General features: G+C 44.5%; 1 protein-coding gene and 3 long non-coding RNA genes across 11 annotated transcripts; 2 read left to right on the forward strand and 2 right to left on the reverse strand.

Annotated features, from left to right (window-relative positions):
• The first annotated feature begins 399 nt into the window (after nt 1-399).
• Nucleotides 400-27,153, forward strand: NOD1 (nucleotide binding oligomerization domain containing 1). Of its 8 annotated transcripts, XM_035319430.1 has the most exons (13): nt 460-505; nt 3,581-3,671; nt 6,468-6,806; nt 8,619-8,793; nt 9,971-11,774; nt 13,854-13,937; nt 14,967-15,050; nt 16,620-16,703; nt 18,699-18,782; nt 20,897-20,980; nt 22,057-22,140; nt 23,943-24,026; nt 25,589-27,153. In XM_035319430.1, the coding sequence occupies exons 3-13, from the start codon at nt 6,591-6,593 to the stop codon at nt 25,659-25,661; spliced, it is 2,856 nt and encodes a 951-aa protein (XP_035175321.1). In that variant the 5' UTR covers nt 460-505; nt 3,581-3,671; nt 6,468-6,590; the 3' UTR covers nt 25,662-27,153. The 8 variants fall into 8 exon arrangements, 5 of the variants coding, with proteins under 5 accessions (XP_035175322.1, XP_035175321.1, XP_035175323.1 ...); XM_035319431.1 differs by lacking the exon at nt 3,581-3,671 and having other exon boundaries at nt 400-505; XM_035319432.1 differs by lacking the exons at nt 460-505; nt 3,581-3,671 and adding an exon at nt 1,462-1,573.
• LOC118162984 lies at nt 16,894-17,790 on the forward strand. Its single transcript, XR_004748759.1, has 2 exons — nt 16,894-17,436; nt 17,657-17,790. It is a non-coding gene; the product is annotated as an uncharacterized LOC118162984 (long non-coding RNA).
• LOC118162985 lies at nt 17,657-18,275 on the reverse strand. The gene is made up of 2 exons (XR_004748761.1): nt 18,232-18,275; nt 17,657-17,933 (listed from the first exon to the last, which is right to left on the reverse strand). It is a non-coding gene; the product is annotated as an uncharacterized LOC118162985 (long non-coding RNA).
• LOC118162986 lies at nt 20,264-20,952 on the reverse strand. The gene is made up of 2 exons (XR_004748762.1): nt 20,804-20,952; nt 20,264-20,500 (listed from the first exon to the last, which is right to left on the reverse strand). It is a non-coding gene; the product is annotated as an uncharacterized LOC118162986 (long non-coding RNA).
• Nucleotides 27,154-27,536: the final 383 nt, after the last annotated feature.

Genomic DNA, 27,536 nt, shown 5'->3' on the forward strand with positions numbered 1-27,536 from the left:
CGTGCTTCAATGATGTGTGTCACTTACGTAAGCTGGAGCTGTGGATGTGGAACTGTAACTGACAATTTTGTTCTTTCCACTTTTAATGAGTGAAATTGCAGTATACGGGGTAAAAGTGTGTGAACAGCTCCTCGATGCCACGGCCACTTACTGTGCTTCGTCCCTGCCAGGCTCCTTGGGCACTTTTAAGGGAGTATTTCCCTGTTGCAAGAAGCAAAGGGAAAGTAAACACCTGGAGGGAGTTGAGAAGGGACAATTTATGCCTGTCGCTGAGGAAAAGGGGGAGCTCAGGAGGGACGGTGAAGGCCTCCTCCCTCTCTGAGGTGCCGGCGGGAGGCACGGCGGTGGCTTGAGGGAGAAGCAGCCTTCGGCCGTGGCTGTGCGGGGAGGAGCCGCTTCTGCCCGGGGAGGGGGCACCGTGTGCGGGGCGGGAGCTGCCTCTGGCGGGCCGGGGGCGGGGGAAGCGCCGCTCCTCCCTGCCTGCCCTCCGTCCCGTCTCGCCGCGGTGAGTGCAGGGGACCGGGCGGCCGGGACGGATCGGGAAGGGGGCGCCGCGCCGCTGGCGGCATCGCTCCCGCCCCGCGCCCCCTGTGGGGACGGCCGCCATGTCGCGGCGGGTGATGGGGTGGCGGCGGGGCACGGGTCGCAGCCGGGAGGGGGTTTAAGGGCAGAAATCGGAGTTACTGCTGCAAGACTGTGAGGTGTCACAGGGCCGTGTTGTGGCTTTCCTGGGGGGAACGGGCGGCGAGCCCTCGTCCTGAGGGCAGCGCGGCGGGAGGATGCCTTCGCGGCGTCGCTCGCCTCGGTAGGGCACGGCCCCGCCTCGCCTGGTCCTTGAGCGAAGGGGGGAAATCAGTAGAAAGCGGTTTACTTGTCGCAAAGCTGCCTGAAGAGCAGTTTGTATGCGCCGACTCACACAAGAGTCATTGAGGCCTCGGTGCTTTGCCCGATTGACGCAAAAATAAGCCCAAAACGAGCGGGAGGGGTGGGAGCAGCTCACCACAGCACGTGGGGCTGGCGCTGCCTGGCTGTGGCGAGGGCATGGCGGGAGGGTGGTGGTGGTCTTCCACGCCCGCACCTCGCTGTCGGAGCACCGAACAGTGGCTGGCCACGATCTCCGAGCAGCCCCCACGCAGGATCCCACCCTGCCGGAGCGATGGACGTACCGGCATGACGGAGCCGATGTCTTCGGCGGGTTGCGGTGCCCGTAACCAGCCCGGCTTGCTGCTGGCAGCTGCACCAAGTCTCGGGGAGGAGAAGTAGGGGAGTTGTGAGGTTCGGCCAGTTACAGCTTCTGTTACAGACCTCACTGCAAGTTGAACGCGAAAACAGCAAATAATAGTAGAAGAGCAGTTCAAGTTCTTAAATGTACTAGTAAATTGTTCCCCTTCTCCTCCACTGATAATATATATCTCCAAGTTTTCTCTGACTGAAGGCTATTCCTTTGCTTTTTAATCGTGGCTCCTTCTTATTTATTAAATGTTTTCCTGAAGCATACCGTAAAGGAGTTATCAGGGAGCCCCATAAAATCTTTTTGACAAGGACTTGGTAACAGGGTCTCCAAGCCTGGTAGGTAAAGCTCCCTTTGTTTCAAAGTGTGCTGTTGGGAAATGCAGCAGCAAAACTTGTGAAGGATATGTATATTTATTTTAAAGCCTCTGCCTTTTAAGCAAAAGCTTGTCAGGTTACCAGATGGAGGCAGAAACAATTTCTTAGGTGTTTATTATCTGTTGCTCTTCAAACAGCTAGAGATGGCAACAAAAGCTTACAGTAACAGCCAAAGCATAAAGGGGGGCGGGAAGTCACTGAAAGGTGCTGATCTCAGTGACCCCAAAACCACAAGAATTATAATGGATTTACACTAGTGTGATGATGATATATGGCTCCCAGGACATATATTGATATTCTGTAGCATTGATTATGCTAGTTACACAGAAATTATGAATGGGAGTATAATGAATGTGTTTTAAATCATAAAGAATATCATTTAAGATCACTACAGGGACTCTGCAACCTCTAGAAATGCACCATTCGTGCTGTAAAAATAAAGGGTATTTTTTCTTACCTCTGGGAAATAAATAAATTGCATCACTTCTCATCAAAACAAGCAGACTTTTCATGTAGTATACGTGCCCATTTGCTTCTAACATCTGCACGTTTTACTGTTCTTGTACTACGTAAAATAGTTAAGCTTCTTTTAAAGGTGAGGTTTCAGTCAGAAACAACTCTGAAATTAATGCTGTGTGGAAATAAGTTCTCGTTTATTTGCTATGTTTGAAAACATTGTGGCACACATGAAATAAGATGTGGGTAAGCAGTCTGCTTTCTGTTTCTCCCAGTGGTAGCAAATACTTGAGTTTGGACTGGCCTGACTGAGCCAAGATTACTGTTATTAACGAAAAAGCATGTCAGGATCTCCAGTTCTCCTTTTGCTGTAATGACCCTGCAGTGGGATGGCGAGCGCTGTAAAACATCTTTTCTCAGGAGACAAATCTGGCTTGAAGACACCAAGGGCTCAGATTTTCTGATTTTCTTGTGAAAGGGGGCACTATTTTCATAGAGCCACCTCCTAAGAGTAATTGCACTTTGAATACTACAAAATAGTTGTTTTGATAACTACAGAAGAAACTTTCTATTGACAGAGTTTTCAGCTCTTTAGAAATATACTTGTCTGGTCTTAAATTAGTGCCCTCGAAGGACAGCTCTTAATTAATTTGTTCCTTGTATTGGCTTTGCTGCTTCTTCTTACACAGTCTCCTTGGGAGCAACAAGCTCAATAAGGAGTTAATTCTTTAGTTTACCCAAATGTGGAATTCTTTTTAGCTATTCTTTAAGAACCTTCAGCCCCACTATACGCAGCATTTACATTGAGTGCGACCTTTTTGTGATAAAAAATGTTCGTGCTACCAGTAAAACAGTATTCTTCACTGCCAGAGGACTTGTAGCACTGGAAGTTGAACAGGCACAGCAGTTTTGTTAGAAGGAAAGCAGGCAATCTTAGTGAAAAGAGGATATGAGAAGGGCAGGGCCAGGAAATATAACTATATATGTTTGTGCAATGCTGAGAGTTTAAATAAAGGGAAGTCAGAAGAGCCACTAAATAGGAGTGCCAATACCTTCTCTCGGAAGCTATCAGCACTGCTGCAGGTTATTGACACAGATTACATAAAATTTTGCTGTGAGCACTGGTACTTTTGCTGTACCTCTTTCTGTGACGAATTTCATTTCCCTTTTTCATTTCCCTCTTTATTCCTGGCCTGATCCCCATCTTGCTTCCTCTTTGTTATTCTCAGTTTTGCAGGCTTGTGATAAGGATCCCTTGCTAGTGCTGCTATTGCTTCTCACATCACTTCAGTCCCCACTGATGCTTCATTTGGCCAGGACTGTCTTCTGTCTCATTTGCTTTTGCAGTTGATGGGTGAGCACTCTGCTCTCTGGCTCCTTTTAATTCCTGACAGTCTGTTTTCTGTCCTCTTCGCTTGGTTGAAGCTGTTCTCCTCAAAGAGACTAACTGAATTTCCTCTACAGTATCATTGGCAGCCTCTTGAGTAAACCTTTGTTTTTTTCTTTTTCCCTTCAGGAACAAGAAGTCCATTCTGTTCCCAGATACGAAGCTTTGCCCCATATGTGTCTCTCATTGTCTCCTCATACCAGGCTCCTGCTTGGCCGAGGTATCACTGTTCTTTCCTCTCCCTTCCTCCTTCGGTGGTCTGCTGATTCAGGTGCTTGATATAGCTGGCAAATCTTTCCATTCCTTCCCATGTATACGCCCCTTGTACAAACCTCAGTGCTCGTGTTCAACTGTTGCTATTAGAATCTCTGTTAGATCTCTCTTTATTGTAACTTAGTCATACCTTAAAAAGGATTTTAAGAAGCTCAGGGTGGCTTTTAGAAATGATTTTATTCATTAGGCCTTTCAGAAATTGAATGGCTGGTAAATGAGGCAGTGGTTCTCAACAGAGGATGTTTTTAGACGTTGGTCAGTGCATGGAGGTGTCCCCACATTGATGTATGCCTCAGCCTTTTCTTCCAGCATCCCCATGACTGATGCACGGGAATTGGATCCAGCAAATGGAGTGCTTGAGATAAGAAAGAAAACACTATACACGCTCCGTGGTCTAGCAAGTGATTGCTTTCAACGTACATTTCTAAGCCACATCAGCGTTTACCTTTAAACATGCTAGCTGTGTAAGCTAGCATTATAAAGCTAACAGAACCTTGTAACAGGAGACTCAGTATGTTGTAACCCTGGGATCCGTCACTCAAAGAGGCCATTGTAAAGCACCGTGGAAGCTGGGCCTCTTTCCAGAAAGAGATGATAGACTTGCAGATGAGTCTGATACCTCACGATGTCAACACGTTGGTCTCCTGCTTCAAAAAACCTGAAGCTAGCAAAGCAGAATTGTGTATGTCCGAATCCTATGGACAGTTTTTCTGAAAGAATATAAGCACATTCCCACACTGAGGAGGACTTGTAGGTGCTGCTGCACCCAAAACAGCTACTGTAAAACATTTTTGTGTTTGCTTTAGTCTGGGTAGGACCCAAAGTTTCCTCATGTAGCCGATCCATTTTGTTTCAGACATGCAGGTACCTGCCTTGCTATTAACTGCGTGTGCCAGGAGATAGGTCTGTTCAACACCACTTCAGGCGCTCAGCTCTTCATCTGACATGACATTTTCTTTGTCTGGGGATGGTGGAAATTTTCTGTTTTTCTTATTAAAAGATACTGGTGAAAATTACTCTTTTCTCCAATACTGAATATCTTTTTTTTAAAAAAAAAAAAATCTTGAAGTTAATATTACTACAGAAAATATCACTGAGTACATCATCATGCGCGGATTTAATATTGCCAGCTCTAGCTTCCCCGTTCTGCCTTTGTGCTTTTTCTCCCTTTCTCCCCTGATGCTTGCCTTCACTTTAAATGCCTTTCTGAATCCCCTCGTTTCTCCACTGTCTTGTGCTCTGTCTTGCAGCATACATATGCCAACCCCTTCCAATAGCAAACGTGTTCTCTACTGGCATAGGCTCAGTCAAATTGGGGGCACACATGTTTGAGACCATCTGAGCTTTCCATGTTTTCCACGGTCCTATCTGTTTGCTGTTTTTTTTGTTTTGTTTTGTTTTTGTTTTGTTTTCCTTACCGTCTTTGTAGATGGATCTGAAAGAGTAAAGAAAATATTTCTATTTATTTTGTACCCATGGCAGCACTTGGTTCAGTGTTACAGGTTCCTGGATGTTTGCCTCAGTCCTCACAAACTAGGAAGAAAATGTGCATTAGGATAATGTGGTCCTAGAGCAACCAAAGCAAGCAGGAAATGTTGGGTAGGTGCAATGTCTTGAAAGAAAAGTGTTAGTGTCTGTATTGCCTGTGTTTTAAAGGTGATTCTGTCTCTTTAACTGAAAGCTTGCAGAAGCTCTGGAGGAAATGATGTTTTCAACATTGTTTGGTCTTCATGATGGAGTTCATTTCTGAAATGAGTTTTCTTAAACAAAAGGATGTGCCAGCATGGCTTCTAGGAAGCTGAGTGACTCAGGAGTCAGCCACTCGATCTGGTGGGTCATGTGCATGGTGCAATGAAAGGTTGATTTGTCTGAATAGATGCAGTCACTCACTCGTGGTAAGAAAGCCAGCTCACTTGGTCACATCGCGTTTGGTTGAAAGAATTCCGCAGTTTTGGAGTTGGCTGCAATCCCAAACGGCTGTGCCGGGGATTTGCCTGCTCTCAGCCTCTGGGGGGCTCATCTGTGCAGGTCAGCAAGCACGAGTTACAGCCTCTTGAAATCCGAGGATGCGTGTGGAGATGCGGATGTGTGCGGAGATGCGGATTGCCTGTGTGGAGATGATTTAGTCGTGATCTTGCAAAATGTCTCCTCTTTGCATGGGAAATTGTATGTACAAGGTTCGTGGCTAAACAGTATCTGAACGAACTGCCTCTCAAACCTGTCCTGAAGCTGAACACTTTTCCTTAGTTTAGCCAGGACTGGCTCAGAGTTCACAAGGCCTCACTTAGGAGGACAGTTCCCCTGCTGGCAAAATTTTACACAGAGACTTTTGTTGCAACCGAAAACAAAGGGAATTGCTACTATAAATTAATTCCTCCTACAGAATTAATTGCTATGAAATAGAATTTTATTCCCTTTATTTCCTTGTCGAGCTGTGTTTGGACAGATGCCCTGCTTTGCCTATTGAAACACGCAAAGCTAATAAAAATATGCAATTATGCACGAAGAACAGGCAGTTAGCAAAGCAGATGCAAATGTTGTTGGTTGAGGCAAGCTGCACTGTAGTATTTATATTACAGGGGAGATTGCCTGCCGTAGGTTTTTTGTTTTGTTTTGTTTAGTTTTTGGATAAAGTTGTCAATGGTGTTTTGCAGAGGCTGGAGTTATTCGTTGATGGCAACTTGAGGGATGTATCTGCACAGGACAATGTTCAAATTGAGGCTCTATGCAATTACTTTTACAGGCTCCGTAATGTGAAGGACAGATCGCCTGTTCCCTTGAGGCTAACCCCAAGCTGACTCCTCACTACGGACGGCCAGTTTGTCAAAGATGAGGCTAGACGGAGCAGCTTTTTGCTATCTCAACTATGGAAGGCCAGCTTTGTGCTAACGTGGAGATTTCTCTGGAAAAACCTCCAGGAACAAGCCCTCCGTCCTTCATTGCTTTGCTGAAGATATACCGAGAGCTGCTGGTCAGTAAAATCCGAAACACGCAGTGTTTGATTGACAACTTGATTAACAATGAGTACTTCTCCACCGAGGACGCTGAGATTGTTGTTCAATTTCCAACTCAAGCAGATAAGGTATTATTTTTATTTCACTAGCCAACTTGAACTTTCTGTTACTTTCTACTTTACTTTTAGGTTTTATGGGCTTGATGTCTTTGCCAGTCTTTGTTATTTTGGAGACTCCCCACCCCATTCCTTCTGGACAAGCATCTCCACCACTGCTCTTTCCCGCACTGCTTGTAAGCCTGCTGGCAGCTGCAAAAATGAGCAGGTTGATAATGGCTGCTCTGTGTCCCCAGCTGCAGCTTTGTCCTCGGATAAGGAGGTGGCCACCCTGGCTGTCAGTGTATCTTGATGCACACAAGCCTTCATTACAATGTGGAGTATTGTAAGGAAAATCTCCTTCAGGATGCTATGGGACAGATCAGCCTGCTCTACAGGAGGAGATGGAAATGAAATACTATTTTAGAAGCTCATCATTGCATGTTGTCCATGTGCACACCCTCCCTTCTCTTTAAAGACTTAGGGACATTGTAAATGCCTGTCTGTAAAAGTGATATATCCTGGCATGCTGGGGTTTGGAATTCATCTGTGGGCATCAGTTGCAAAAATTATTTCCTGTTCTTTTGATAGGAGAAAATGATCAGATGTGCACAGTTGCTCTTTGCATTGTGACCCAAAACAAGATCCTCATTCCCTGACCAGTCATGCAGCTTCAGAATAGTATCACAATTAGGGGCAGGCAAACCGTAAAGAATTCAGAGGCATTGGGCTTCACTAACAGTGCAGATTTTCATAAAATAAGCATTCTTGCTGGCGAGATGAAACGCTAACACAGTGCTCACTGTGTGTAAGGTCAAAGCTGAATAAATGCACACTGTACCATCATCTCCATTTCTTTTTGTTCGGCATAATATACATGATTGTTGTAACAAAGCTGAGGGGGAGGCCGTGCATCAGGACTCTAAGCAGAGGCAGGGAGCAGGCCACAATAGTAAGTGAACTGGACTCAGTGGGAGCCTGTTGGGAAGGGTTAAAGTTGTTTTTTAGAGCATGCCAATTGTCAAAAAAATACCATGCTTTTGCTGTGTTCCATGTAACTCACCCTGCTTTATGCACACAAGAGGCCATAATCTTCAAAAACCCTTTGCTTTAGAACTGAATTTTTATTAATTCTCAGCAAGAAGAGGATCCAGACATTCAAAATGGGCCTTGTACTGGTTGCACATAGATCAGGCTCTGGTTTGTCTTTGGAAGGATTTGCCTTGAGCTGCTCCAGACACTGTTTGGTAGCCATTCGTTTTAATAGCTGCAGGCAACAAGTACATTGTACAGAGATAGCTTGCTGTATGAACTGCTGCTTTAAAAGAATTGTGTTTTTTTTTGGTTCTGCATTAAGATCCAGAGAGAGATTCTGCCTGCCCCACTCTGGGTCTAGCAGGATCCAGAGGTAAATCTAAACGTGACTGGAATTTCTACAAATCAGAGGAATTGATTTAGGGCACTGAGAAAACCTCTCTATCTTCTTTGTTTTAACCAGCCTAAGATTTAAAATATACTCAGCCAGTCTGAGCTAATCCTTTGGATTCCCTATTGAGGAGAAGTATTCATCCATGTTGGTTTTTTTTAGAGTATGATTTAGCTGCAAGTTGGGTCTTCAATCTGCAGAGCTGACTTTCTTGCAACATCAAATTGCAAACAGAAAGCGAGGGTTTTGATGATTGAAATTCAGAGCTAACTTTTGAACTCAAGTTTTTTTAAGCAGCAGTTTTGATTTTGGTATCTTGTCCCAGTCCAAAAGGGATCCTAAAACAGTCCAGCAGTATAACATTTGTCACTATACTATGCAGCTGTGCGTCAATGATATTTCACGTGTTGTTTCTTCAGGTTCGCAAAATCCTAGACTTGGTTCAAAGCAAGGGAGAAGAAGTTTCAGAATATTTCATCCGTGTCCTACAGAAAGTCACTGATGCTTACTATGAACTTCAGCCTTGGCTGGATGAAATAGGTTACGAGCCTTCAGAGAATATTTGTAGCAGACCAGTGGTAAATACAGATCCAGGTAAGGCCGTGCATCTATATCCCTTTCATTAGATTTGCCCCGCTGTGTAGGAAGCTCTAACCAGGTGACGTGAGATTAAGAGAGTCTAGGCAGGCATAGCCAGAGAAAATATCTGTGAACATGCTGTGTTCGCTGCTAGTGGTAGCCAAACAATTAAAAGGCACACCGTATAATGCAACAGTCATGTTGATTTAATGCCATGTTTTGCTAAAGTCAAGCTCTTTCTGTATTTGTTTGTGGATATTTAGCATAATGGCATATCCACCTTGTGCCACCTACGGTTTATTAGCACCACTGTCATGTTTTGGCAATGGAATAACCAGTATTCCATGGTGAGGGCAGTCAAGCAATGAGACAGGCTGCCCAGAGAGGCTGTGAAGTGTCTGTCATCGGAGTTTTGAAGACCCAATTAGATAAAGCCCTGAATAAGCTTATCTGATCTCATAGATGGTCCTGTTTTGAGCAGGAGTTTGGACTTGAGACATTCCAGAGTCCCTTCCAACCTGAATTATTCTGTGATCCTAAATGATGACTTAAAGTATAGCAGAAATACATTTTGCTCTTGAGAGGTTTTTTCGTAATATAAGAATTACTTTGCCTCCATCAGCAGTAAAGCTTCTGTTGAAACAAAAACCCAGTGCAGCATTGCACAATAACTAGGACTTTCAGTTTCTGTGTCAGCCTAAAAAAGATCTTTTCAGATGCCTGCTTTCTAAAGGACATGCTTTCTATTTGCAATAACAAAAATTCCCAAACAAGTTAGGGAAGAATGACCACCTACCTGATAGAAGTAACAGGTAGAATATAAATAGAGTGAAAAGGCAGATGCCAAAACTAATCTGTGACCAAAACCCCCTGCCTCTGCAGAGACAGATCTTTAACAAAGGTTCAAGGGCTTGACTTGGAGTCTCAGCTGAAAGATGGAAGCCTCTTAATGCAGTGCAGTGTCCTGGAGTCTGTGATGGTGACTTACACCTTACCTCTTTCATTTGCAATTTCATTAGCAAATCTGATTTTTCCAAGAGACTAATGATGGCAGCCCTAAATCCGTAGAAGTAATCTGCCAAAGAACTGATTTTACAGAAGAATTATTTTAACTTATTACCCCTCACAGTTCCCACAGAGGTGGGCCATCCTATACAACAGGCTTTTTAATAACACTTCCCTGTCTTTTTAGTTAGCAGGTATTGCCAGAAACTCAGATATGAGCTGGGACGAGACTCCAAGTTTGTTATGTCTTATGCTCAGAGAGAAGAGATGCTGCTTGAAGAAACTTACTCTAACAGTATTATGGAGCTGGTCAATTTCACCAATGAGAGCCTAGGGGAAGTGTGTCAATTAGAAGCCCTTTTTGATGATGCAGTTGGGCTAATTAATGAAGATGGAGAGACTATTTATGTCTTCGGTGATGCAGGAATTGGAAAATCTATCTTGCTGCAGAAGATACAAAGCCTGTGGGCCAGGAAACAGTTGGATATAGGGGCCAAATTTTTCTTCCGTTTCCGATGTAGAATGTTTAGTTGCTTTAAGGAAGATGAAGCCGTATGTTTGAAAGATTTGCTCTTCAAATATAATTGCTACCCAGACCAGGACCCCGCGGAGGTGTTCCATCACATCTTGCAGTTCCCTCAGACGGTTCTTTTCACGTTTGATGGCTTTGATGAGATCTATTCCAACTTTGATCTCAGTAGTGTTCCTGAGATGTGTTCACCCGATGAACCCATCCACCCCCTGGTGCTGCTGGTAAGCCTACTCAGAGGAAAGCTTCTTAAGGGATCCAAGAAAATTCTTACGGCACGGACGGGAACTGAGATCCAAAGAAACATCATTAGAAAGAAAGTGTTGCTCCGTGGGTTCTCCAGCAGTAACCTGAAGGAATACACTGCCATGTTTTTCAAAGATGAGGGGCAACGAACACTGGTATTGAACCAGCTGGAAGCTAACCCCAATCTCTGCAGTTTGTGCTCAGTGCCTTTATTTTGTTGGATTATCTTTAAATGCTATGAACACTTCCATTCCATGTATGACAGCCACGAACTTCCCGACTGTTCTGTTACATTGACAGATGTGTTTCTGCTAATGATTGAAGTCCACCTGAACCGGTCCCTGAAAACAAGTTTGCTGAAGAACAACACCAGGAGTCAAGCAGAGATGTTCAAAGCAAGAAAGGAAACTCTGCTAGCCTTGGGTAAAATCGCATACAGAGGGATGGGGAACTCCTTCTTTATCTTTGAGCAGGAGGAGGTCACGGCAGCAAACATCTCTGAAGAAGATTTGCAATTGGGTTTTCTCAGGACAGTTAAAGGTTATACTGGCATTGACAGTCAGTCCACTTACGAGTTCTTGCACTTAACCCTTCAGTCTTTTTTCACAGCTTTGTTCCTGGTTATTGAAGAGAGAGTGGGCACCAAGGAGTTACTTCAGTTTTTCAATGAATGCTCTTCCATTGAGACTGCCCAGCCTACTTGTCTTCATATTCCTTGGTTGAAGAAACACCTGGCAGGGGAGGATCCTTTCCGAAACAACGAACACTTCCATTTTACCAACCTTTTTCTTTGTGGCCTGCTTTCCAGATCCAAGCAGAAGCTCTTCAGGCATTTAGTTTTGCCTGCAGTCATTAAGAGGAAGAGAAAGACCCTCATCACATACCTTGGGGAGAGCATGAAATCCCACCTGAAGGGCCTCACTCGGTCCAGGCTCCTAAACTACAATCAGATCCAGGTCCAGCCAAACTTTGTTTGGATGCTGAGGTGCCTTTATGAGACTCAAAGCGAGAAAGTGGGGAAGCTGGCTGCCAAACGCATGCACGCCAATTACATCAAGCTGACATACTGCAATGCCTACTCCGCTGACTGCAGTGCCATTTCCTTCGTCGTGCACCACTTCCAAAAGCGCCTGGCTCTGGATTTGGACAACAACAACATCAATGACTATGGAATAAAACAGCTGCTGCCATGTTTCAGCAAGCTTGCCGTGATCAGGTAGGAGTTTGTACAAGCTGGTTCCTGCTTAGCCTTGGTCCCTTCCACTAACAGTGGGGCTGGAGGAGGTGATCTTGAAAGTGGAGAAACAGGAGAATTCTCACTGCTGCTGGAAATTAAAGTGCAGTTGCCTTGAAAGCAGAAATCAAACCCTGGAGATAGCCCCACGCAGCATGATTTGGATTAGAGGTTTGACTACCCCCCAGCTCTGCCACTTTCAAGACTTATTCAATATTTGTTCAGTCAGTCACAGGGGCAGGGGCAAGTGAATTTGGAAACTCAAACAGAAAAAGGTGGTAAGAAGTCCTTAGAAGCCAGGACTATTTAAGCCTGTAGATTTAGTTAGCTCTATCACAAACTTTTTTTTCTCAGAAGAGGACTTTTATAGGAGAAAGTGCTTAAGGGAGAAGAAAGGAAAGAGAAATTCTTCCTCCTTTATCTGAAGATTGCCTGAGCTCATCTCTGCCCTTGGACATACAGGGTGAGAGAGAATCTGCCATTCACAGTAACCCATGATCAAATGCTGTGAATGTCGTGCTTTTACATCCTGCCAAGATATCTGCCTTTCACAGAATGAAAGCTGACGTAGTACTTTATGAAAGGGGGTAGCTGAAGTGTTAGTTGTGGTATTTCCCTGAGGTGGTGTGGAGGGAGGACATGAGCTGGTGTGATCGGGGCAAACTAATTCCACCTCTAACATCACAGGCCACATTGTTCCACCTGCTGAGGTTGTGTAATGTCGCCATGCCTTATTTGTCCAAATATTCAGGTGCAGAAGAACAGGAACTTCAAGTATTTATTTTTTAAAGCTCCTTCAGCCTCATGAGATTTTTATTTTTTTTTAATGAGTGGATTTATTACTCTTGATTGGCTTTGCTCTGCCTTTTTTTTTTCCTCTGTACATTTTCTAGAACTAGATCAAAGCAAGTGATGCTCGGTGTCTCCGGTTGGTTGCAAATCATCTGACCTCCCAAAAGAAAGCAATAGGGAAACTTGGGGGGAAAAAGCATAAGTCTGCAAAACAAAGCAACGAAGAAAAGGACAGTCTTTTGTTCTTTGTCCTATCACACAATTGTGCCCTGCACAGGGGGAGCTTAACGCTGTCTGCAGCACCACACCAGACCATTAGGCACCCACCTTGTTGTCTTTTTGGCTTTTCTGATGTTAGGACTTTTCCTGTCCTACAGAACTTGGTCGTTAGAAATGAAAGGTTTCCAAGAGCTTAAGGATCCCTTTCAAAGAATCAGTCTGCTCTGACGTGGGGAAATGCCATCCCGATTTCTCCTTTGTGCGAGTGTGTTTCAAAGTGTTACCAACCAGCAAGAGCCCAGGAGGCTGCTGGTGATAGGAGCTCTCAGCAATGGTTGTTCATCTTCAGAGTTTGTGTACTAAAGCTGGTCAAAATGTTTTCACTGGGACAGTTCTCCTTAGAAAATGTGATTCATCAGAATTGGAATGTTTCACAGGAATCTGCCTATTTAGTCACAGTGAAAAAGTGTCAGGAGTTTAAAAAAGTATTTTCATTCTGTGAGTGACTGACATTGATTTGTTTTGTGTGTAATTGGGACAATAAATTGGAAACATCTAGCATACCTTTGGGACTGCTGTTCCATTTCCTGGCCAGAGCTTTTCACAACCTTTATTCAGTGGAGCCTGAAAGTGTTGTGCCTTTCAAGACGTCTGGCTTTAACTAGGTACCCAGAGAGAGGGTTGCAAGAGTGGTCTGGAAAGCTTGTTTTTGCTAGCGCCAAGTGGAATTTCTGCAATCACTAAGTGCAGGAAGAAGATGAGGTGTTTGTCCCTGGTTTCTGACTTACTGCATTTTATGGTTTTCAGGCCTATGGACAGCTTCCAGAACATCGCCTTGGTGTTTGGGGGCTTTTTGTTTTCTTTTGTTTTTGAAGTGAACCATATAAAACTGAGTTCACATTTCCCTTAACTGCTTTTAATACGTGGTATAAGAACCTATTGAAATGTCAGAGGGAACTGCACAGACCTCCAGTCACTCCTTAACTCATGGGGGATGAACACATGTAATCTCTATTGATTCAAACTCTCTTTTCTTTCCTCTCATCCCAGGCTCAGCGTAAATCAAATCACAGATCATGGAGTAAGGATATTATATGAAGAACTCTCCAAGTACAAAATTGTGACTTTCTTGGGGTACGTACCAACTGGGAGCGAAGCACTTGGTACTGATACTAGAAAATAAAACTGCAGTGCTGACAGCGCTGACACAGCATAGGTGGGGTGGGAACCAACGACACCTCCTCATTTACTGAACACGAGCAGGCAGCATTTTGTGTCAGGCATGGTTCAGCTGCTACCCTGTAACAGCTCACCAGGAAAAGGACCGCAGCTTCCTCTCTGATGGCACTGCCTCACAGGATTGCCTCCTGCTGACACCAAGCTCTTCTGTAACTCAGTGCGGACCGCTTTATACATAAAGGCTTCTGCTAGCTATGTGTGTATATATATGTGTGTATATATGTACATACATATGGCTTTGCTAGAGACTTGTGCTGTCTCTGATTTATTTCAACTATGAGGACAAGAAACATGATGTTTCAGATGCCATGTTTGTGGCTCCCTTCTTGCGTAGCCATGTTTTTTAACGTAATAAGTAGCGTTTTTTAAAAAACTTTAATTCTTAATCAAGTTAAAGCTGGTAGGCATGTTAGCTCTGGCTTCCCACTCTTGGTTAAGAGGCTAAATAAAAATGATTTTTTGAGAAGTGAGCGTGAATACCAAGAATTACCTCCTTGTTCCAGTGCCTTACTGTAAGTACATCTGCTCGGGTATCTGATCTTCACTAATATTTGCAAGGGGATTTTATGACATTTTAAAAAATGAAAACGCATTCTTCAGGTGTTTTCTTTTTCTTCAGACTTAGGTGGTGTTATTTCAGTACTGACACAAGAATAGAGGGAAGATTTGTCTGCTTGAGGAGACCATGCATTAAAAAATATATATAAATATTTTCCCATGATTTACAGCCCGGTGTCTTGTATTTTATATCTAGCCCTTCACAATATTAACTGCATATCAAAATAGAAATACAAGCAATTGTGCATGTGTACAGAGCCGTACAAAAAAGATGGATGTTCTGTGTGCTTTATAAACCATCTAGGTTGTAAATATTAAAGTAACAGCAGGAATAACCTATTTTTGCCAATGTGATTTTTCTTTAAGTTTATACAACAATCAAATCACTGATGTTGGAGCCAAATATGTTGCGAAACTCATTGAAGAATGCTCAAGCCTTGAATATGTTAAGTAAGTTGGGCTTTTTTTTTTTCCTTTATACTTGTACAGTATCATAATTAAGGTAAGCAACTTGAAAAGGGAGGTAGAGTGAAAAAAAAAAAGACCAAAAAAACCTGTTTCAAGTAAAACAGAACTTTGGTTGCATTTATGTATTTCTTTACAGTAGTCTAGCAGTGAATGGCAGCAGGTGAAACTCCTGAATCCACAATCTTTACTAAAGATTGCATTGCACTATCAGTGGAATATAGTAGTAGGCAAAGGGGGAGAGCACAAGACCTATTCTTAACTTAAATCCAATCTGAAAAGAGTGAGGCTTAAGTGGTGCACAAACCTTGCTGGCCCTTGCAATAGGTGAATTCACTTGCATTTAGCACCAGGCTTCTTTATACCCAGCCTTTTATGGGCCACTGGGGTCACGCTGTGCTAGTGTCATACCTCAACACTGGAATTACCCAAATTCACTTGGTAAGTTGTTTCCTTTAATTCCTGGAACTTCTCCACATAACTGTCTGGCCATGCACAACACTGCTCTGACATAATGGTAAATCATTAACCAATGGTTTAATTATGAGCACAGCAGAAAATAGAGGTACCTACAGCAATGCCAGCTGCTGGTATGAAGGTAGCAACCCACAGCCAGGGATTATTGGGTTCCAGGCATTGTTCTGCCACTAGCGTGCTGTGAAACCCCACACAAGCCACATACTTCCCACTTGAAATATTTGCAGAATCTAAAGCCCAAGAGCTCTCCAGTTCTTTCACTGCTTTAACAGAGGGATTTGTTTATTTAATCTTCTAACTTCCACCAAAAAAGCCTATGGGAAGACAGTTTCTGTCAGGCTACCTCGTAAGCCCAGAGATTGTTTTGGGATAGAATGCATATTCGTGTGCCTGAAGTCAGTCAAACAAATCAGTTTTAATTTATGTAAATTCAGTGGCTTGAGGGGTTTGGGGGATTGGTTTGCTCTTTACAGTAATGTACATGCAATCAAGACCTGCCTCTTTCTTGAACTGCGGCCATGTGATACTCCCAGACAGGCCAAGAAAAGGAAAGGTGTTCCAATAGCACCAGCCACTGACCGGTGCTGGACTGGCCTGTGCCACCACCTGTAGCCTGTGCTCGGAACAGAAAGACTTGAAACTATTTGTCTGTGCTTATCTGCTGCAGTCTCCTCTCGAGCTACGCTACCAAGAAATGCTCTGCTCCCTCTGGCATCATGCTGCACGTAGTTCATGTACTCTGCAGCAACAACTGATATTATGAGTTGGATTAAAAACCAGGCAGGGAGCCTTTTCTTGGGGATCAGTTCCTAAGCCTCATTTCTGACACACGGAGCACCAAAATCAAGACTCTACCCAGTAATACATCTTACGAGCAGGGCCAACACACAAAATATGTCTTCATTTAATCGAAGGTCAAATGCCTGCAGTATTTTTTACTCCAGGTTAATCTTTGATAACTGTAACTAGCCTCCAGAGGTAATTAGCCTTAAATGCTTGTATTGCTTTGTGAGCTGGTGTTCTAATAGCTGTACTGTTGTAAGCGATGTACCTCATCAATTCGTGTGTTTTGTGCAGAATAGGAGCAAACAAAATAACTAGTGAAGGAGGGAAGTGCCTCGCCCAGGCCATCCAGAAGAGCAAGACAATGTTTGAAATTGGGTAAGTTCGGTGCTTAGGAGGAATGCTCAGGGCTTGGGCTTGGCAAGACATTTGTAAATCCCTTTGGATTTATTCTTTCATTCTTACCTTCCCTCCTTCTCCCATTTCCTCTCCCCCTCCAGCTGCGGACCAAACCACAGACACATTTTCTACTCAGGGCAAACAGGGGCCGCTTTATTGTTCTCCAGTTCACACAATGATTTTCTTCCTGTTCTGTTCAAACCTTAAGGGAGAGACAAACTAAGAAGAAGACAGAACGTAATGATAGCTAATTCCTTTACAGCATTATAGGTGTTGTAGAAATAATTAATAATTTCAAAAAATACATGGTTTTCTGACTATTGGCGATGTACCTAGTTATTGAGTGTCAAGGTTAAGATTGTCAAACATTCTGTGTCAAGTCCTGATAAATTTGTGAGCTGTGAGAATAAAAAGGAACTCCTCATCATCCTTCTGTCCTGGACTTGAGAGCCTCCTGTTACTGGAGAGAGATCTCAATGTACTCTAAAGCTTTGATCCCTGTCCTCTGTCTTAGGAGAGATGCTAGACTTGAGGAGTTGATTTTTTTCCCTCTGGCAAATCCCAGTTTCTCTTTTCACTCTGCAGGAAAATGTTTTTCTTAGAATCTGATACTCACATACATGGAATTAAAACTTCCGTTTGGCCATCATGAATACCACAGTAACAAATACGAAAATCAGGTTTGAACAATCAGCTTTTGGCCTTTATTTTTGTTGTTCTACTACATTTCACAAGCACAGTTAACAGCAAGCACACTGCTGTTGTCATGCAGATGGGTCTGCTGCGCCTTTGTGCTTGCTGTCATTTAAATGAAATATGTGTTTTCTCCTTTGGAGGAAATAGTCACTCCACAAGGATTTATGGTAGCTTGGATAGCCACGTTTAAGCAGGTGTATTCAGCATTGATACGACAAACTGCATTGGGTCTGAAGGAGAAGGAAATTCTAGGGAACGTACTGGAAGTGGCTGTGTTTAGATACCACAAAACTCAATTGATTTTAAGAGCTGCCAACTAATTACCCATCAAGCTGAGTGTAGCTCTGAGTCATCAAGACATGAGCTCTGTAAAAAAAATTGTAACTCGGCAGAGGCTCTTTCAAGCCTTAGAATACATGGTGGACTGTCAAAGCCCTTGGTCTGTGTGGAAAGGATTTGACCAGATATTGCTGCTCAATGTCAATCAGATCTGTGCAGCTTTTACCACATTACCTTTTCTTAGCACTTTGTGCTATCAAGGGTTGCTTTTCCATTAGAAATACCATTCCTTAGAAGTATGTGGGAGAGTCCCAGGGTCATACAGTGCCCGTGAGATTTTGATCCCTCTCTTGGCAGCTGATGGGAGAGGAGATACCACTTGGGTGTAACACTGAGGGAGCTGTAACCATTTTACCATACTGTTCTGAAGGAAAGGGGGATCTTATCGAGCAGTTCACTTCATAAAGTCATCCCTTTGGGTACGAGTCACCGTGCAGCTGTGCGTGCAGGGAATCTTTCCCACGGCCCGTACTTTGAGCTGTCTAACCAGTCTGTGCCCAGCAGGTAAAGGAAAACTGCAGCAGGGGTACCTACAGCAAATGCCGAGCAGGGAAACAAAAGGATTTAGGACTTGGTGTATTTGTCACAGCAGCTCACTGTACAGACTGCAGGGCTCCTTAACCCACCAAGGGTACAGGGCTGCAGAGCCCAGCACAGCAAGATGATCCCAAAAGCATTCGCACTGCAGCAGGCTTCTCCTAGAGCTTCTTCTGTGCTGTGGCCTTAGGGTACTGGTGAGTCAGAGAGGCTGATGGCGTGGTGTGCAGGGAGTGGAACATGCCTGGCTCGGTGGGGACGGTTCGTGCCAGGTTTCTTGCAAGCCTCAAAGCCTGGGAAGTGTTGGTGGGGGGAGGGAAAGGGAGAGAAAAAGCGACAATGCAGTGCTGAGGGGCAGCAGGGCAACACACCTGATATCTGCTGGTTTCCTGTCTTCACTAGGATGTGGGGTAATCAAGTTGGAGACGAAGGCGCAAAGGCGTTCGCAGAGGCCCTGAGGAACCACCCCACGTTAACGAACGTGAGGTAAAACACCAGCCGAGCCTGGCAGCTCGACCTAGCGCTGACTTTCCCACCGCGCTTCGAAGCAGTGACTCTTTCCACCGCACATTAGCTTGGGAAGCCATCTGGTATCGTGGTCTTCACTTTGTAACTAACAGGCGCCGGGTGCAAGCAAGAGGCCAGCTTGTTTGAATCGAAAAGCCCTGTGCAGCCACAAAGCAAGTTAAAAACGTTGCAGGGCTGGCATCCTTTCCTCTCTCTGCACCTCCTCTCCTCATGCCACAGTTACTGGCATTTGTGAAGGCACACGGTCAGTGGGTGCCATTTTGATCTGGGAGCACTAGCAACTAGCAGAAGGATGCACAAGCTGTTGCAGAACCAGGCTCCAAGGGAGCTCGGTGTTAACAGTTGCTGTGGTGAAGGTACAGCAGTTTTTACCAAAGTAAGTCTTAGACTGTTTGGGTAGGGACTATGGCATTTTTAATTCAGGCGCAGCCTGTATTCCAGTGGAGCTGCAACACCACAAAGTCAATGAGACGTGGATGTCACTGGAGTTCAGTAATTAATCTCGAACTAGCCTTCTGGAAGCCCTAGTGTGGGTGAAGTTGGCAGCTTGGCATGGGGAGAAGCCAGCAGCATACAGACAGCCCCTCCCCTGCCAGACTTTCAGATCTCAGCTGGGGATTTCAAGGTGCATATCGTGGCTGCTGCTGCTGTTCTTGTGCCCCTCCACACAGCTGGAGCTCTGGGATCTTCTATTTGTTTCCCAGTTCCACTGACCTCTCTGGTGAGGGAACAGATGAGGCTTCTTGGTTTCCCCACAAGGTGGCACATGGCACCGGTTTCTTCACAAACACAGCGCTCGGGGAGTTTGGGGACCTCTTGAGAGCTTATTGCTGCCACTTCAGATCCAGGGATTTCAGAGCTGGTGGCCTGTCCTTTCTGTCAGCTTATAGCTGGGCTTAAGAAATGAAAAGCTGAGCAGGTGCAGTGACCTAGATATATTTAAACTTACAAGCTATCTGAAATAGCCATCTCCCCCTAATTGCAGAATCCATCCAGATGCATCAGACTTGAAAGCAAACAGTTTGAACCTGAATCAGAGCTGGGCTACACCTGGGATGCTCAGATGGGAACAAATATGCTGATGAATGTGCTTGCAAAAATAAGGAGGGGTAACTGCAAGCTACAGCCAGGTTTTGCTGGCACCTGCGCAGGGTGAATCTTCTGCTCTGCGGTGTACTTGCACTGGGGCTCACTTCTTATCTGCCCCCCGTTAATCTTGGTTCACGATTTGAATGCACAGCTAGCACCAGCTCACTATGGTAGCTTTATGCAAAGGTTAAGAGAAGATAGGTCCTGGTCCATCAGCCTGCTTCTGCATATTTGCCATTTTTAGGCCCCGTCATGAGGGACTGAGAGTATACAGTCTCAGCAGAAGTTAGCAGGGGCTCATGCTAGCACATATTTGTGCCATTGCCCCACTTCATGCCCTTTCTGCCTTTTTTTTTTCGAGGCCTTGCACTATTTTCAAGCTCTGGCCTAGCTTCTGAGGATGGAAATGCTTTTTGAACTCTCAAAGCCCGAAGCATGAGTTTAACCGGATGATTTTGCCAACGTCTATTCAAAGAACGAAGGGCAGACTAAGAAATGTTTGTGGTTTGTAATGGAAAGCATGCATTTACAAGCTCATCTCTCCCTGCACAACAGAAGGTATTGTGTTTAAGAGTCAACACACACCACTTAAAGGAAAAAGTGCCCAGTTTGTACAGGGGGTTGGGATGACAAATGCATGTACAAACCTGTGTGCTGCTAAGCACAACTCACTCCTTGCTAAAAGCCACGGCTCTCAAAATCATGGGCTGCATCTCTGCTCTCGGTCCCCAGAGTGAGTTTGCAGTCACCGGCAGCAAACCTTGTTCCTGTATGACAGACCTGCGATCAGGCAGCAGCCTGTGATCTGTTCTCACGTGTAAAAGTGACAAAGACTTACTGGTTTGCAAAGCACGCGAGCTTCAGAGCAGCCAAATACTGAACTGGACCACTGAGACCACCCAGAATACTCCTTAGTGTTTGGCAGTGGCAGGGTCAAGTAACGCGGGCTGGTTCTTAAGCCTTTGTGTCTGTTTACTTCACAGTCTCGCATTCAATGGCATCACATCAGAGGGAGGCAAAAGTATTGCTGAAGCCATGCAGCACAACAACTCCGTGAAAATATTCTGGTAATCAATAGTGTGCTCTGCTTCTCCTCTTCCTTCTCCGGAGAAATCTCCTCCTCTCCCTTCTCCCGTCCCCTGTATCTCACTACCCTTTGGAAGAACGTGGACGTGAGTAGCAGATCAGCTTTCCTGCTTCGAGGAGCATTGCTCCACTTCCAGTGTTTCTGTGGGAGGCTCAGTGTGTGATGTGGACTCCTCACATTCCCGTAGGTCTTGGTGTAGTGGTTTAGGGTACCCCACTATCTGCATCTAATGTGTTCAGGTGAAGCCAGTCGTAGCTTCGGTGCAGTCCTGTGTTGACGGGAGCAGACCGTACGTTTCACACAGTGACTTAGGAACCTTCTGCAGCTGCAGACCTCAAGCCCATGTCCAGTGAGAGTGCAGAGGCCTGTGGGGAAGTTTGAGTCTCCTGACGATCACTTGCATTACTCAGTGCTCTTCTCAGACCCTTTGACAGAGTCTTGTCCAGCCAACTTCCTCTGGAAACTGAAACAGTGCATGCTGGGTTCTTTATGTCACCATTTAACTTTAGAAAGATTGGTTGGGTTTTGATTTAGGAGAGCAGAAGTCTCCTATTAGCATCTCTGCATACTGCTGCCTGAAAGCAGTGGTTTAATCCATCTGCCTCTGGTTTTATCATGCCCAGTATTGAGTATGGGCTTCTCAGTTTCCCTTGTGGCTACCCGCAGGTCTGGTCTGTGCTTATTTCTACTCTCTCCACCTTTCTTTCCCCATCTTCTCTCACTTCTTCATCCTCACGGGTTTTGCACCTCCTCAGTGCTGTCTCTACCTCTCCACTTTCTTCCACCACAGCTCATGTAATTTTATTCAGCTTAACATCATGAGAAAATATCATTAGATAGATCATTGCTCCGAGAAGTGAAGATCTGATATTCCTGTCCCTTTTACCCCAGGGCTTCTCTTTAGCATGTCTGTGTGTCCAGACATCAGAGATTGCTCAGGGCAGGAACAGCACACGCCCCTTTGGCTGTCTAAAGCTCAGTCGCAGACGAGCTGGAAAAGCAGGGGGTTGAAAAACAATGATAACATCTTAAGTGAACCTTTTCTCTCCCACTTAGGTTGACAAAAAATGAGCTGGATGATGAGGCAGCAATGAGTTTTGCAGAGATGCTGAAGGTCAACAAGAAACTGGTGCACTTATGGTGAGTTACATTCCACAGAGGCACAGGCTCGTTGGCAGTCACTGCATTAAAGCTTCACCTTCCAAGTCTATGTAGGTCACAGTAAGCTTTCTGTGCATGCTCTGGATGCAGCTGACTGGTTGTAGACAGTTTTAATAGAAAGTTAATAAAGCTGCGTCTAGCATCTAGAAACTACTTTCCTACAGGGAAAAGTTGAAGCTATTTGTGTGTCCTGGTAACTTTTGAACTACCAGCTGATTTCATTTCTCTTTAGCAGAACATTACTGGCCTCCAACATAAGTTTCAGAAATCTACAAGCAGATAGCTAGAACAAAATAACATTATTATAATTCTTGCTATTTGTCAGCACTGTCAAAGTAGCAAGCTCAACTCTTACTCCTCCACCAAGAAGCTACCTGACAGACACTTAGGTCTCCCATTTCCTGATGTTTTCTTGAATGCACTTTCACTGAGGCACGACACTCAACCATGAGACACAAACCTCCAGGAAAGCGGAGGTTATGGTTTTCTAACAATCGCAGAGAGACTTGTTAAACTTCTAAGAAAACACAGCGTTGGCTGTCCTAATCCAGAGGTTCACTGGAATTTGTCCGTGAATGGGGTTGGGCAGATGTGGGCTGTGAAACAAACAGCCATCTATTCATCCCAAGTGGCCAAGAAAATGTAATAAACAGAGTCCCTTTGCAGCTTATGTAAAATCTTTGCTAACCACCCTTTAGCATTCCCTGTATTAATCGTAGTTCATGCCCTCAGGAAGCGTGCTGATTGTCGGAGGGGCTGAGTGCCTGCAGCCTGTTGTGAAAGCAGTAGAAGTCCTGCTGCCCATCACCCTGAAAATAAAAGGGGGGGGGCGGGAAGGGCTGGATTTCATTGCGCACAGCTGCAGATACGCTTCACTGGACGGTTTGGTTTGAGTCATGATGAAACTTTCCAAAGCAGACATAGTACTGTAGTACAGTGGCTCAGTGTTGTCAAAGGGTTTCTGCCTGTAGGCTAATTTATATCCTACCGTATTGGTTATATCAGTGGATACCTCCAAAAGGTGGTGACCGATATAGATGGTTGCGCTTGAGGCAGGACTAGGTGTTTTTCCAGCAGCTGAAAGAACCTAGTGGATCCCTTTGCGCTTTGATTCATTTACGAAGGGTGGGAAGCCGTTTAACGGGAACGTCTCCCTGCTTCCTTCCTTCCCTCCATCCCTAAGAGATCATCAGTTCCTTCTGATTTTCAGCCCCATGAGTCTGGGGGATTAATTCAGGTAGCCACACGAAGTAGTAAGCTATGGGGCACACCGTGATAGACTGAAAGGTGAGTAGTGAATTAGGACAGGGTGGTGAGTAGTTTTATGCTCGTGTAGGTGAGGGGGCTTTGTTCGTTTTTAGTTAGGGTGGTGACCAACAGTAGCTCATAAGGATTATCTTCTGCTTCTTCATCTGTGCTACTCGAAGATCTTTTGTACTTTCTTCCTTAATTTAAGATTCAGCATACTTTGTATCTGCTAAGATGGCTTCACCTGCTCATACCAGAGCAAAATGCAATGCATTAAGATCTCGCTGGTCTACACAGAACGCAGCCACATGCAGGCTTAACAGGAAGCGATTGATACGCCGGTCTCTGGTTCTGAAAGCGCATCTGTGGGGCATTTGACCAATGCTGGGTACCATCCTCCTGGATGGAAATCACAACAGTCTTCCTGTGGCAAAACGGACAGCTTTGCTCCGTGATGTCAAGCTGAGCTTAGGTTGTGCATGTGCTGTGAAATAGATGAGATGCGAGTTTGACACGAAGTGCTTTCTTTTTAGGCTTATCCAGAATCAAATTACAGCCAAAGGGGTGAAGTACCTCAGCGAAGCTCTCAAGGAGAACACGGCTATTAAAGAAGTCTGGTAAAGATCCTCCCCTCAAAGGCTCACTTTGTAAACTTTCTTTCCCTTCAAAAACACATCTGGCCTTAACTTCCAGCCTTAAAAAAAAAATCAAGTTTATGTGAGGCAGGGGCTGTAGATCCAGCTGCAGGTTTCAAAGAGGTAAAAAGCCTCTGTCACTGAAACACTTCCCTGCGTGTTATGAATGTCAAGAAGTTTTGTGAGTTCCTATCTGTCTGTATCACCGACTCACCGAGTGCATGTGTTTGCAGAATCAGGGTCTAAATTTCTAGACAAGTTTGCTTTTCATGATTTTTTTTTTTCAAACTTCTTAAAGTGCTCATGCTCCTCAGGAGTTAAATCCCAACAAGCAGGAGATGCAAGCAGGAGATGGTTACATTTAATTAGCCTTACTAATTTGGTTCATACAATTTGCGCTAGGATTTTTCTTCAGGCAGTGCTCCAGACACCTGAAAAGTGCTAAGCTACAAGGAGATTAACTTTTTTGTAAGATTTGCTTGTTTTAGATCAGGTAGGCATCACCCAGTCACGCGTGTGCATTATAAGGCATAAAGCCAAATACCACATTCCTTCCCTCACCTCAGGGAGCTCGGGAGTCAATAGAGTGGTGCTGGTTTTAGCACTGCTGCTCCTATATTATTGAACCTGAAATTTATTTTTAAAAATACATATTTGTTTTAGTGGAAGGACACTGGATTCTTGCTTGGAAAGACAATGACTCACTATCTGACTAGTGGCTTCCCTGGAGATGTGGAAAAGATGCTTTTTTTTCAGAGGCCAGCGTCAGCTGTCGTCTGCAAAGGAGGCCTCAATTCCCGCTTGAGTCATTCTGAATTTTCAAACCAAAGTCTGTCTTTTGATTCTTGCCTGCATTTTGAGAGGTGTTTGTTAACCCTAATATTTTCATAAATCTCGGTGGCTTAATGGTATTCATCATTTCTGAAAGCTGCACTTGGCAGGCTGCTTATTTTCAGGGGCGTAAATTCAGCGTAGCCAGGTTCGAAAATTTTGCCCTAAGTCATTTCAGATTAATAACGTCTGAGTACTTAAGGGGTTTCTTCTTTTGTTTTCATGGAAGACACAAAACAGCCCGCTGAATGTTAAGAACCTTTGTCAGCTCTGTGCTGCTTCTCGTAGCAGTCCTGTCAACCTGACATTCAGCTCGGAGCAGCGCAGGGTTCTTCTACCCCTGCTGCTTATGGGCAAGACTTCTCAAAATGAACACACAGAAGTCGAACCCGTAGTTCTGTCAGCCGTCAGAAGCAATGCAGAAATGCAAGCAGATGGGTATCCAGCATGCGGGAACAATCAATTTAGTACAATTTGGGTGCTCTGTTTTTCCTTCTGAAGAAGTGGCCTTGCTCCTTGTGTGTGCAGTGGGAGCAGCAGTGCTGCAGCCTGCCTTTTTGAGGCTGTTCCCAAGCGCGCACCCTCGGGAAGCACACAGCTCGCACAGCACTGCTGAGTTTTGATCTCTGCTCCAAAACCTTGGAAAAACAGAAGATGGGCACCATCACTGCCTCTCTTTCACATCCCTTTCTTTTATTTTCCCTCTCCAACAGTTTGAATGGCAACCTGATAAGCCAAGAAGAAGCCAAAGCTTTTGAAAATGAAGAGCGGATCATTTGCTTCTGAGTGAGGACATTGCCATTTTGACAAGCTTCGTGTTGCAAAGACTACTCCTACACTTGGACTACGGAGTTTATAAAGGCATAAACCAGCAGTACTCATGGCTGGAGAGGGAGAGACATGATTAGCTGTGTTTTTATGAAAAAAGCTCTCCTCTCTCGGCTCCATCCCTTATCCTGCTCGCTATTCTTAATCCTTTTGGTGAGTGGGAAGTTGCCTTGGTAAATAATTTATGTCTGCATGGTGCTTTGAAGATGAAACACAAGTGCTAACAGACCAACTCCAGGAGCAGGTATATGGATTTGGGTAACTGAGTTTAGATTAATTCTGTACACTGATGTAAATAATCTCTAATTTATTTATACACACGCGTACACGAGAAGGGGTGCAAGATGCGCAGACTCCACAAGCTCACGGTATTATCTGCTTCATAACCGAAAACGGTGGTCTTACTGGAAACATAAACGGCCTGCACGGTACCGATGCTATCAACATGAATCCTTTTCTCCTGCCTAGAAACGAGGCCTGCATTTTCCCCCTGGAAAACAGTGGCTGTGGGCACCATGTTTTCTTTTTTTTTGATAAATGGATACATGAGATTCAGATTACCTTCAATAATATATATATTTTTTCCATATCGAAACCAATACATGTTCTTTTACACAAGCAGAAAACCTTACTACCGTCACTGTCGAATTACAATACTGGCAGTAAAACACTTTTCCATAAAATTTCCTGAGGGCTGCATAGAAACTGCCACCTCCTGCTTTCACAGTATTTGTTCTGGGGAGAGGGTCTGGAGATAAATGTGAAAAATTAATTAGCAGGCTGTTCATTGCCTTGGCGCTTGGCCTAGACGCTGTGCCGGTGGCAATACACCAATATGAAGTTGCCTAGCTTCAGGGGGGAGAAAGGACAATTGAAAATCAATTGCGTCAAGTGGAAATCCCTTCTCCCAGCAACATGTAAGCACAAAAAAGCACCGAGATTTGCTTGGAAACCTTTCATCCTATGCTTCAACTAGTGCAAACCACAAGGCAAGGTGCACGCAGCAATGATAAGGACCAGCAAGAAAACACTATCCCCTTCCAAAGTAATTAGCATTTACAGAATGTTACTCTAGAAAGCCTTAAAAGAAACCAGTTTACAGAGAAGCAGGGTGCTTGATATTTGTTTATTGGTGCAAATGAGGCATTCTTCATAAGGGGAATCTTGAATTCTACCTTACACTGCGTACAAAGAACCAAAAATGGAAAAGCATGATCCAGCTTCCTTCTGCCATGCTTCTGTCCCCCCTAAAACTTTGAGAAACGCTTCTCCAGTTGCTGACTAACCCACAAAACTTGTTGACTAACCAAAAAAAAAGGCTTTCTCTGTAGGTTTTCTCCTTTTCCTGCTTGGAAGCGCACCATCACCAGTCCTCAGTTCTGTCTGCTCTTTCCAGCTCGCTAACATATTTTACAATACTCATAAAGCTTCTCACAAAATCAGCATTTTTTATTTTTATTTTTTAAAAAGGAAAGATTAAAAACAACCTACTAATTATTTTTCAGTGACTTTTCCTCCTTGCCCACGCTATCAGCACTGATTTTTTACAGGGAGGCAGGCAGATGAAGCTTTCCTCAGTGCCAGAGGAAAGTCAGTGAATGATTTCTGCACCTGAGCCATTTGTTTACTGAAGCAAAAGGGCGCAGTTACATATCAGCTGGATTTCAGTTGCAAAAACATCTGCCAAAACAAGGCTTTTAAAGCTTTCCCAGTCACTTCAGCAAATCAGACACCCGTGCGCCTCGTCAAAACCTTGTTCGTGGTTTACCTTATGAAGGGAGGAGACAGCGGGGCGAGAAGGGCCTTCCCCAGAGCCGTCACTTGCCTGTGTTG

Source organism: Oxyura jamaicensis, chromosome 2, assembly GCF_011077185.1.
Source record: "Oxyura jamaicensis isolate SHBP4307 breed ruddy duck chromosome 2, BPBGC_Ojam_1.0, whole genome shotgun sequence".
Lineage (NCBI taxonomy): Eukaryota > Metazoa > Chordata > Aves > Anseriformes > Anatidae > Oxyura > Oxyura jamaicensis.

Excerpts from the sequence above, each read along its gene's own strand:
- NOD1 (XM_035319431.1), top strand. The coding sequence starts at position 6,591 with ATGGAAGGCCAGCTTTGTGCTAACGTGGAGATTTCTCTGGAAAAACCT. Across the intron at positions 8,794-9,970 it reads AGTGGTAAATACAGATCCAG|TTAGCAGGTATTGCCAGAAA; the intron begins GTAAGGCCGTGC and ends CTGTCTTTTTAG. Across the intron at positions 13,938-14,966 it reads AAAATTGTGACTTTCTTGGG|TTTATACAACAATCAAATCA; the intron begins GTACGTACCAAC and ends TTTTTCTTTAAG.